The sequence below is a fragment of the Antechinus flavipes genome, chromosome 3, assembly GCF_016432865.1.
Source record: "Antechinus flavipes isolate AdamAnt ecotype Samford, QLD, Australia chromosome 3, AdamAnt_v2, whole genome shotgun sequence".
In the NCBI taxonomy this organism is placed as follows: domain Eukaryota; kingdom Metazoa; phylum Chordata; class Mammalia; order Dasyuromorphia; family Dasyuridae; genus Antechinus; species Antechinus flavipes.
Window position 1 is genome coordinate 595,814,039 of NC_067400.1, and position 12,390 is coordinate 595,826,428.

The 12,390-nt window shown below is 37.3% G+C and overlaps 1 protein-coding gene across 3 annotated transcripts in view; it reads right to left on the bottom strand.

Annotated features, from left to right (window-relative positions):
* Nucleotides 1-337: 337 nt before the first annotated feature.
* Nucleotides 338-12,390, bottom strand: part of UBE4B (ubiquitination factor E4B) — a 134,313-nt gene continuing 122,260 nt past the window's right edge. For all 3 annotated transcript variants that reach the window (XM_051988602.1, XM_051988601.1, XM_051988600.1), the window contains 6 exons: nt 12,181-12,325; nt 8,468-8,602; nt 7,979-8,170; nt 3,299-3,473; nt 2,161-2,307; nt 338-1,755 (listed from right to left, as the gene is read on the bottom strand). In XM_051988602.1, the coding sequence (XP_051844562.1) occupies nt 1,694-1,755; nt 2,161-2,307; nt 3,299-3,473; nt 7,979-8,170; nt 8,468-8,602; nt 12,181-12,325 (856 nt within the window). In that variant the 3' untranslated portion in view covers nt 338-1,693. The remainder of the gene's footprint in view (nt 1,756-2,160; nt 2,308-3,298; nt 3,474-7,978; nt 8,171-8,467; nt 8,603-12,180; nt 12,326-12,390) is intronic.

A 12,390-nucleotide genomic window follows, 5' to 3' on the forward strand; every position in this document is an offset into this window, starting at 1 on the left:
CATCTAACAGGGAATTTGCAGAATTTCAATATGTACATGGCAGACACCTTGGTGGGTCTTAAAGCCACATTTTATTCTACAGAATCAAAAAAACCAAACAGAACAAAACACAGTAGAATCTTGCATTTTCTTTGCCCTTCAGTCTGTTGTGTGACTGAGGCAATAATAACCAAATGTCAAATAATAACAGAGAACAAATGGGAGCACACTAAACTCGGAAGCTCTCAATTGCACCAACAAAAGAAAATTCACCATAACCAAACGGACATGGCCCTCGTTCAGTTTCTTCACCCGCCCCTGTATCCCCTCAGAAAGAAAAGAGGAGACTCTAGGAAGGTTCCTTGTGAATGGAGATCACCATTTATTGTAGTTCAAGAGTCAGGAATTGAACAGAGGACACTGTCAGTGGAGAAAAAAAAGAAATAGGAAAAGAAAAACAAAATTTTTTAAACAGGCTTAATTTCTTTAAAACACTTCGTGGTTTCAAAATCCTTTTTTCCCCCCAAAGGAAATTCAAGAATTCAAGTATTGTATGCAGGGGCAGTAATACAAAATCTTCTTGCATGTGTTGCTGTTTAGAAAAACACGCTCTTAATATTTCCCACACTCTTTCTGCTTTGGTAAGGCCAAGTCATGGACACAAACTAGTTTTCAACATAAAAATGACCCCTGCTCCCAAACTCGCAAATTAAGAGTTGAGGAATTTATTTACCTCCCCCTCCCCTGGAGGTAAATAAGAAAGGTTCAGAACTGTCCCTCAGCATAGTACATCACCAGCTTAAAAAAAAAAAAAAAAACACAACCAAACCCTCCCCCCTCAACAACATGTCATTTAAGTCCTGATATATTCAAACACCTCTTTTTCTGCAGCTGTTTTCTTCCTATTTCAGGGCTTGTTAAAAGGACCAGAGCAACAAGATTCTCTTCATTTAGTTCACGATAAAAAAAAAATTTTTAAAGGGACATTTCAAAAGAAAAAAATCCAAATCTTGAAAATATTCTGCCCTTTTTTAAAATCACGTGTCACCTAACACCAATTAAAAAAAAAAAACACCCAAATATGTGAATATGATATAAAAATACGATCCCAGGATTAACACTTTGTTGCAGGCACAGTTATTTCATAGAATATATGTGTTTAGAGGGCCAGGGGAAAAAGGAGTTTTTCTCATTTTTTTTTTTTTGTTTTTTTTTTTGCATCACTTAAAAAAAAAAAAAGAAAAAGAAAAAAGAAAAAACCAAACAGCAGTGCAAGTGGGGGCAGGGAAAAGGAGAAAATAAGATTCTTTAGCAGCAAAATGTCCAAAGTTCTAATCACAATCAAATCAACGGATATCTGTTTGTAAAAAATAAAGTTGAAGGGATGCTGCCCAGATCCATTCGTCATTGCTAAAATGTTACAGCTGCAAAAACCCCAATTGTGACACTGAAGGACATGTTTTGCAACATGAGCAACCTCCTCATATGTCCCCCAAGCTATTGACCATCTTTAGCACTTAAATATATGTACAAGAATTAGGCGCTTCCTCTCACTGATGTCCTTCCAGATCTCTGCTGTGAGTCACTGCTGGCGGGTCCTCTGCATCCTCTGCCACCTCCATCCTTCAATGATTAACCAGCATCACTGCTGCCAAGGTTGCTCCTGTTCGCCTCAAGAGGCTGGGCTTTTTCAAACTGGGGGAAGCAGTGCAACCTAATGATCAGTGTTCTGTTTTTCTCTCATCCAGGTTTGTATTTGTTCTTTCAATTCTGGCACTGAAGTAGGGAAAAAAAAAACTAAGTAAAGATTAATGGTTCCAAATGAGAGGATTTTTCCCCCCAAAAGAATTATAGCTATATAGGCCTCCAAAATTGGAAATAAAAAGCCATTTTTTTGAGGGACTATTTGGTGAAAGTACTAGGGAGGAAAAAACTGGGCTAAGAAGGAGAGAAGAAAGACGTATTATTGCAGAAAAGAACAAGAGGCATTTTCATATCCTTTGTATGGTTTAATGAGACTATAGATGCTACAGTTCATGGAACTGTATTTCAAGTGGGAATTTTATCATGACCTTCTAACAATCAACAGGTAGATTGTCTGGGCTAGCTCCTCTACATAGACGGGGTTCAACATGTTCCACCTTGGTATGTATCTATACCCTAAGCTGCCCAAGGAAGTACCTGGCTCCAGCATGCTCTCTGTCAGCATCTGTCGATTGAAGGGATCAGTGGGTGAATTCAGCAGGTGCCGAAGAATGATCGAACGGTCCATGATGGTGCCAGAGGGCAATCTCACAGGGTCAGTCATTAGGGTGTCCATTAAAGGGTCTGAGAAGATAACAATATTTCCATTAAAAATCCATGCTTACCAGTACAAGACCCAAACAAGGCAAGGATTCTTTCCCAGACACTAGAAAAACACACTTCAGAAGGAAATCAATTTAAATCTAAGTCTCCGTGAATTCATCCATTTTTGCATGAAGAGAAGAATTGGATCAAGTCATGTGCTTTGCTCTTTGGAGAAGAAAACTAATCTTTTAACAGCTACTGTTGAGAAGAAGGGAACAAAAAGATAATGTCAGACGCTCAAAAGCTTTGCAATAAAAATGATAGGAAAAGTTCTTCACTATCCTAGGAATTCTAATTTGTGTAAGGGCTATTTGGTTAGTCACAAAGAGAACAGATTAAACAAGTTTTCTCTGGACCCAAAGGTTGTAAAAAACTAGGGAGAATGGGGGGGGCGAAGGGGAGAAAGGATGCTGTCAAGAGATCAGTTTAGAGCTGATGGAATGAACAACTTCCTAACAATTCAGGCTATCCCCAATCCTGATTCAGGATGGAGTGGGGTCCCCCTCTCAAAATCTCCAAGCAAAGGCTGAATGCTCATTTGTCAAGGGATCACAGAAGGGTTTTGTTTCAAATAGGACTAAAGGGCACTGAGATCCCTTTCAACTGTGAGTCTGTGAAATAAGTTTATGAAACTTAAAATAAGACCAGTGGTAGAAGAAAAAAACACATTTTATGCTAAAGCAGCACTGCTTTAAAGAGAAATCACTGCAATTAAAAAAAAAAAAATCACAAAATATTTCTAAAAGTTACACAACTAGGGGCAGCTAGTTGGTGCAGTGGATAGAGCATCAGCCCTGAAGTCAGGAGGACCCAGTTCAAATCTGGCCTCAGACACTTAGTACTTTGTGGCTGTGTGACCCTGGGCAAGTCACTTAACCCCAATTGCCTCAGCCAAAAAAAAAAAAAAAAAGTTAGACAATTTTACTACAAATAATTTCATTAAAAACAAAAACAAAAACAATAAACTTGCCTCTGAATTCATCTGGAGCATCACTGTAATCAATTTCGGCCCGGGCATTCTTGGCTACTATTTCCTCCACCTTTTCTGCCAGCAGCTTAAACTTCTCTATCGCTATTGTGGACTTTATTCCTGCTTTGCGCATCTTCAAAATCACCTCTTCAAATAGTTCCTTGCTATATGATCTCTGAAAAGGAGAAGTTTGCAAAGTAAGAGATAAATCAGATTCAATCCAATGCAGAGAGTACTAGATTCAAGAAGTATTCATAGAAAGAAATGCTTAGCTACCGGAAGGAGTCATTCTTGCCCATTCACAATTAATTCCTATTTAAAGTGTTTTAGTTTAAGTAGTTTTCCTAGATTTGGAAGGTCCAGATAAGGTAGATGGACTGGTTGAGGGGAAATAATATTCTTTGCTTCCACAACAAATGGCAAACTAAAAGAAATCTACACATCAAAAACTAGTAACTGTTTCTTTGGTTTTGTTAATTGCTTTAATTTAATTACAGAAAATCCAGACTACAATTTACTAATTTGGATGCAAGTACTAAATCTAGGAATCTCAAAGGCCAATGCCCTACAAGCATGTCAGCTGACATCTAAGCACTCGATGTAACCGAGACATTCAGAGTGGCTTTTTATACCAAAGGCTGTACTCAATGGCTAACAGGCAAGAGTGGCTGCACCAGGCAGAGATGAACTAATCTCTGTGACAACTAACTTGTTTATTCCTATGACACCACCCTTATTGTGGAAAGAAGGAGGCATACATCTGTTTCTCCTGGGAGCTGAACATCTTGCTGCAAAAATTAGCAAGCATGCAGTAGGAAGAATGTTGGGAAGCAGCCAGTTTGCTGCAGTAAAGTGCAGGAAGCCAGATCCACTCAGAAAATTCTGCAGTCCCCACAGGCAGCATAAATCAAGTTTTAAAAAAACACCTTCCCTTTTCTTTACTGACTAAAAAGTCAAAGGGAATAAGTTAGACTATTCTAGACATTCTCAAGAAGAAGCAGCCTCTGCTTAGTTTTACAGTGATGACACAAAACTTGAAAGTGTGTATGAAAAGGCTCTGATTCTTTTCTCTAAGAGCTCATGTGTTCTTTAGTTTAGAAATTTTCTTTTGAAAAACCTAAGGTTGCTCAGTTCCCTCACTGTCTTTTCTTTATGCCATCCGATAAAAATGTAACCAAAATCATTCCATAAGTTTAAACTGAAAAAGGCTAAGAAGTGAAATTCTTATTCTCTATTTTTGGAAAAAATTATCAAAGTTTTTTGGCTTTGAGCTCAAGAAATCATTGATTTATTGAACCATGGAGTGCCATTATTTCTACTTCTTTTCTGCCTCATCATCCATTGATCTACTTTCCTATTTTAAAAATTAACTGTCAAATGTTCTTGAGGACCACTTCTTTATAAGACAGTTAAGGCCTGAAAATGCTATGTCCCTTTCATTTTGACCTTTTCCACTATTTCTTGTGATATTCTAAATATTTAGTTCCTTCAAAGGAATTTAAAACTTGATTGAGTACTTTATAGTTTGACTGGTATAGTAATTAAAACTACATATTAATTATACAGAAGCTGCAAAGACTCTTGCATCAGGGGTCAACAATTCTTCATGGAATTCCTGGTCTAGCAATTTAAAAATTCTGTTACTGGAGTCATTTCATTTTCCTTCTGTTAGTCTCAATTCCTCTATTTGCATGTTCTATATGCAGAATAAAGAGCTATATGGAAAGACTTACATGAAAGTAAAAAGTTAAACTAAGTACAGTCAAGAAACAAAATAAACAATGACTACAACAATATAAAAGGAAAGAACCACAAAACAAACAAAATTACAAAGAGCAAGTATCCCAGTCTACCCAAAGAGATGAGAAGATTGTCCACCATTCTTATTGATGGACAGGGACTACAATTTAATAATAATTTATGCACAAGAAGTAGCATAAAGCATTCTACAAGAACCAGGATCTCTACCCCTGCCCATTAACTCACCACCTTCTCCTAAACAGAAGCCCTTCCTTGCAACAAAAAGTGGAAAACAAAACATGCACATTAGTCACGTCTGAAAACCCAGATCTCATTCTTCATCTTTAATCAACTATGTTTCAGTCAAAAGAAATCTTTGCCATTAGTGATTTTTAAAATTACAAATGATCATTGTTTTGACTCAAGTCTTTCAAAGTGTTTAAGTTATCAACAATTTCCTTGTTTGAAGTTCTATGCCACAATGAAAAGTGCTGTTTTAGTGAATAATAAGAGTCAACAAACATTCATTAAATGCCTACTATGTGCCATGTACTGTGCTGAGCACCAGAGTCAAAAATAAAGGCATAAGATGGAATACATAAAAAGAAATTGAAAAGAGACTGAGAAGGTTACAGATGCATGATAAAGTTCTCTAGCTGGGGTGGGAAATGAACTGAGGAGGTTTCAGAGTTGACTTGCCTAATTATGACTTTCTGGAGATCATGAAATCCAGGTCAACTCAATGGGAAATGATGTGAATTCCCCCAGCATCCTCTTTAAATGATATAGGATTAAGGAAGAATTCTCTAGTGTGTTCAACCTTCACCCTCCCCAATAAGAGGGAGGGAAGGGCCTTAAGGTCAGGGGTGCTGAGGGAATGTGAGCTTCAGAACTCTTTTCAGGAGGGTGGGAAAAGATGAGATAAATTTTCTAGTTGCCCTTTTTGAATGGAGGTTTTGGGAGGAGCTCCCCCATCCACTTCCTACTCCTTTCAATCGAGTTTCAAATTGGATTTAATCTTACAGAATGTTGAGTTTCTTAGAGATCATGAAATCTAAAAAGTCAGCCAGCTGGGGGGAAGTCTTATATATATATAGTCATTTTTTATGTCATCTTTGCTAATTTGAGTGAAACCAGAGAATTGTTTTAATTTAACTTTCTCTAATTATCATTCCAATTCCAATAAATACTTAATAAACTTCTGTTATGTGCCACAAACTGCGCTAAGCACTGGGGATATAATTATTAAGACAGTCTCTGCCCTCAGGGACCTTATGATTAAATAGAGGAAGGGAAAGCAACATACAAAGGAACTCAGGAAAGGGAGAGAGAAAGCAAGAGGCAGGATCTTGTTTTGTGGAGTTGAAACCAGGCAGAGCAGCAGATGTGGAGTAGAGTTTCTGTCATGTATAAAGGAAGAAAGGCTGGGAGGAGTTTGATACTGTGCCAGAGGGAAAAGCAGCATGGTGATGAAACTGGAGGTGAGCTAACCAAGAGTGGCAGCTTGTTCTGTGGAGTTAAAACCAGGTAGGACAGCAAATGCAGAGTGGAGTGAGCCTGAGCGTTTTTTTTTTTTAAACATATTTATTGATAATTTGTGTTTCTTTATTAAAAACTCACCTGCTCATATACTTCAGTTTTTGGAGTTTTTTTGAGTCTGACTTTCTTTTAATGATCTTTTCATTTATATTGTAGTCCTTATATATATATGATTCCCTTGGTCCTATTTTCTTTCTCTTCTAGAGTTTACACAAATCTTCCCAAATTTCTCCGAATTCCTCACGACCATCATAATTTACTGCATCATGTTTGGTTACATTCATGTTTACCACAGGTTTTGCATTCTTTCCTCAAGTGGTAAGCATATACTTTACTTCCAATTCTAAACATTGTAGTTTAGTAAAGTAAAGGTAAAAAAAAAAAGTAAAGTTTTGAATATTTTGGGATATATTGGGACATTTGATTCAGATTTCCTTGGAACATAACTCCAGAACATAACTCTGAGTCAAAAAGTATAGATGGTTCTTAGAATCTGGAATTTGTATTTTAAAAAGTACTTTTATAACTATATTTCAAATATAATTAATTTCTTTGATAATCTTAAGCTTTTAAAAATATTTTTCTGAAAAGGGGTTTGTAAGGCTTTACCAGATTTAATACACAAAGAGTTCAAAATCTCTGGGATTTTTGTTATTACACAGGAAGGTCTGTGCAGAAGGATCTTCTAACTTGTAGAATGTGTCATTCTGCAAAGTAAAAGTAATATTTGCAAACAGGTAATCTGTTTTTCATTGATGCAGATTCCAGAAATGAAAATATGGGGAGGGGGTTGATGAAAATGATTGCAAAAGGAAAAAAAAAGCAACTCAATAATAGGATGAGAAGGAGATGAAGCCTCTTTCAGTTTTTGGTACAGTAAGCACAAATGAATCCACATTTCATGTCTTTCTTCTATGAGGTCTTTTAATTTCAACAACACAAAAATTCAATGTCCTCTAGCTGAATTTTGTGTGAAAATAGTAGAAAGGGTCTAATAAATGCTCATGTTACAGGGCTTTTCTCTTATTCCTTTATTAAAACAAGAAGTTTTTAGGAAGTAGTGACGAGTTTCTCTATATCAAAAGCTACAAAAATAGAAGCTATTTATTGCAGAATAGATTCTTTTTAAGGTATAGGATTAACTGGATGAACTCTGATGAATTTTTAAATGCTAAGATTCTGTGACTCATATACATGACTATGTGTTTATGTGACTCATCATTACATTTATTTATATGTGATACCATTCCACCAACTGTCATTTAAAAAAACTTTCATTTTAAGGTGGAAAGCCATCAAAAAAGAATAAGTGATCTATTTGTCAGGCAAGAAAGCAGTGTGAAGCACACAGGATATTGAACCTTCTAAGGACAGAGTTGGACTTCACTCTCCATCACTCACCTGGTCATCAGCAATAGCCTTAGCAAAACGGGCACAGTCTAGCTGCAAGTAAATATCTGTCAATTGGTCCAAGAGCTTCTTTGGTTCAAACCCATATTTCTCAGGGTTTTCCACTTTCAGGTCACGGCACTTGGGGCCACATAATTGCTGAAGATTAAAATTCAGCATAGCAGCCAAGCGTGGTCCAAGTTCCTAGAGAACCAAAGTAATATAAAAACTCATGATGTCAAGAGTAGTGAGACCAAAAAAGATTCAACCAAAAAACAAAGCCTCTTCTACATTTTTGAAGCAGGAATTACATCAATCTTCCACTTTTATGGTAACTACATTAATTCCCCTCAATCCCTTTATATCAATTTGTAATGCCCAATGAAAAAACAAATGCTACTTTTCAGAGAACCGGAAGTCTAAGTTTGTTGGCCCTCTGATCATGACCATTAAAAGAGCAGACTGGGAAGTGAACACAGCAAAAAAAAAATCTTCACTCACAGGTCTGAGGAAAGGCTTCTGGACTTGCTTGGTGAGAATATGAAACATATCCACTGTTTCTGTTGCTAGTGCAAGGTAAGAGCGAGACACACGCTCGTCCTGAGCAAGTTGAGACTGACGAGCCTGCTGCTGGTCCTAGGAACAGGCAATCAAAGGTAAAGAAAGTGTCAGCATTTCTTCTTTGTTACTCACCAAAAAAATAATCACAGAAATCCCGAAGGCAAATGAGGAGTCCTCTCCAGTCCAGGGAATTTTATCATTTGACAAAAATGCCAAAGGGTTACTCATGCCATTTTGGAAAGAAATGTTCCTAAGATGTTATGGATATAGAACAAAAACAAAATATAACTTTTCATTAATAACTTGGTTATGAAGATTCTTGGCTAGCCCTGTGAAAACAGAACCCAAGGAAGAGACATCATTGCAGACCCTTCTGCTACAAGGGTCTACAATTTTTTTTTTCAATTCTTACTGTTTGCTTTCTATGGTTTTTCTCCTCCCTTCCTTGTTTTCCATCAGTCTATCATTTCTTCATCTTATTAGGGTGTCTGATCCTAGAAACCTTCTTGCATTTTCTAAATTGATTCTTTTAGTCTGCTGTGAGTAAAACAACAGCTTTTTGGAATTGTGCACAAAGAGCAAAAGGGCCCTGACTGGGGATCTAAGGGGTTCTTTTCATAAATATAGTATATGAACCTGAGTGGGTACTCATTGTAGCAGAGCAATCCTCCCAATTTCTTCCTAATGAATTTCCTATCTAACTTCTCCCCAGAAGTGACCATAAACCTTCTCCCTCCTTTTCTCAAAGCTCCCATATTTTTCCTTCCCTTCTCTCAGTTAAGGCTTGTTTCCTCTTTTAAGAGAAAATGGAGATATGATTTAATATAAGCCTTTTCACTCTCGCCCTCCCCAACATTCTCTCCCTTTCCTTTGGGTTGCAGTAAAGAGGTGGCCCTTCTTGTCAAGACCATCCCCTCCAGAGGTTCCCTTACATTTCCTAGTTCCAGTCATCCTCAAGTCTTTTTCACTCTTAAGTAGATTCATTCCACCTTTCTGACCCTTTCCACTGCTACCGTAGAAAAAGCTGCCTATACTTGGAATAACCTCTAGCTCTTTCCTTCTGTTCCCTCTTTAGTTTCTGCAGCTTGGCTTCCTACATCATCACTCAATTAAACTGCCCTCTCCAGTTATAAGAGATCAAATGTGAGTCTTTTTTCAATCTTGATCTTTCTGGATTTCTCTGCCACATCTGCCACTGTTCCTCTTCCTCTTTTCCCTCTACTTTTTGGGTTTTTAGACACTACTCTCTCCTGGCTTTCCCACTATCTTCTCCCATCTTCTTAAAGAACTCTGATGAGTCATTATTGAGCTTCCTCCTTTAATGTTGTGTGTTCCCAAGGCTCTGTCCTGAGCTTTCTCTATACTTGGTATTCTGCTGACCTCATCAACTCACATCTATGAAGATGACTCTTACCTCTATATATCCAGTCCCAGTTTCCTTTATGGGCATCAATCTAGCATCATTAACTGCTAGTTAGACATTTCAAACCAGATAAACCACTGCAATCATCTCCTATGTGATCTTTCTGCCTCCATTCTCCAGTCTATGGCTGCCAAAATAATTTTCCTTAAGCAAAAGTCTGATCTTTAGCAGCTTTTGGCTTTAGAGCATTGTCTGGGGCTGTGGGAGATCACAAAACTGGAATGGGTCAGTAATGGGGCTCACACCCAGCTCTATTTCTATTATGTGCTTTTGTCTCTCACTGCTGGCTATGATCAACTTAATGAATCACATTTTTATGGGGTATAAAAAGCCCATAAAGTGCTTTCTTCACAGCCATCAAAAGAGTGAGGCAGATAATAAAAATATCAATCCCATTTTAATGGGGTTGATGAAGAAATGAAGAAAAACCTTGCTTTGACATTGTGGAGGTTCTTTTCCTCCTAATCATCTAAGTTTTAAAACAATAACCAAGAGACTGAATTGTTTTTGATATAGAAATATCAAAGGATGAAATTTAGACATATTAATGCTATATTTGACTAAAATGATATACAAATTATTTCTAATGGCTTTAATCTAGCAGAACATCATTTCTTTCATCAGCACAGACAACATTCATTCATTCAACAAAGACTACTATATGCAGGATACCATTGTGTTACTACTGTTAACTGGGATACAAGAAAAAGGTCCTTCCCTCAGGGCATAAACAGTCTGATAAAGACAGGCTTGCCACAAAAGAAATGCTATAGAAGTGCGAAGGAAAAACTGCTTCTCAATGGGAATAAGGCAAACAGTGTTGGAGGCATGGCATGGGAGCAAAGACTTGAGGATATGGAGAAGAGCAAGACTGAGGAGAGAACGATTGTTCTAACTGGAAAAAAGAGGAGGGTAGCTGCATATTAAGATATGAAGGCTGAAAGTTTGACATGTGACTGCCAAATTATCCCTAGACTAGAGGTTCTTGTAGAAAGCTGGTTGGAGATAAGGTTGGAGCTGGTATTAATCCAGATGCAATGAAAGTTCTAGTGGGAGGATGACATGCACAAAAGGGCACCTGGAAGAAGGCAAAGCGATTGGAGGCAGGGACATGGCCCAGAAAAAATCTAGCTATGACAAGGTCATGAACTTTGGCAGGTGACAAGCTAAAAAGGGGCCTTGAAAAGATCACATATGAAGGTATAAAATACTAAGCTGCTTTTCAATTCCCATATTATTGAAAAGTGAATGATACATTAAGTTGGGGAAAAACATTCAAATAACAGCAACTAAATACTATAAGCTCATTATACCTGCAGAACTTTTACTGAACAAACCTGTTCTGCATTTGCCATAAACTCTCAGATTTGAGTTACAATTTGGCTTTGTCACAGGTGAATTCTTTATCTTCATTTGAAGAAATCCTTACAGACAAAGATTTAAGAGATGCCCCCACTTTTATACCAAAAGGAAACTCCAACTTTGGACAATAGTCTTGATTCCATAGAAAAATACAATTCCAAATCAGATTTTGATGTGGAACGATGTGTAATGACTATGTGAGTCATTTTGTTTGGAACATTACAATAGAACAATTATAAACTACCTTGGTGGTTTAATCAAGGTAGTTTATAACTATTCTATTGTAGTGACTAACTAAACTTGTGTCAAAAGAAATGAAGCCTAACATATTGGGCTTCTACATGGTATTGGGCAAAAGTTATTTTCTGTTATTATCTTAATCTGAAACAAAGATCCATTCAGTTTTTAATTAATTGCGCAACACATTGAGAGAAATGTAAAAAAGAACCAAATTCCTCTCCAGCTAACAGAATCTAAAAGGTATATATTCTCTTTGTTTACTTCCCAAATATAAGTCAAACAATAAAACAATAAAAGCTTTTCTCCAGAAGAGCTTTTTAAAAACTAACAGATAGGTATAAAGTTTTTAGGATGCATTCATTCTAAGAGACATCAAAAGTCAAATCAATCAATGCTCAGCTATACAACAAATCTGAAAATAGTTTTCACCTCTAAACCTATTTCTAATCTATAATTGAATCAAACCAACAGGTATAACCCTAACCCTAACCCTAACCCTAACTGCGCGCTGCCTCCTGACTCCCGACTCTAATCCCTAAATGCGCGCCATCTAGATGGAAGATCTACAAGGTCTCCAAATGCAAATTCACAGAGAAGCTACAGGGTCCTCTGGGGGACACATCCTCACCCGGGGCAACAGGTCCCACTGTTCCTTGTTCTTCATTTCTTCTTGCACTTCATGGATCCGCTTCAAGGACTCCAGACTCTCATCCAACAAAAAGGTTGTGTCATTTATCAGCATGTTTATGTACCGAACAAACTGCTTCCCAGAACTGGAAAAGCAAGCAAAATGCATATATGTTTATGTATCACCCCCAAGAGGCAAAAAAACTCTGAA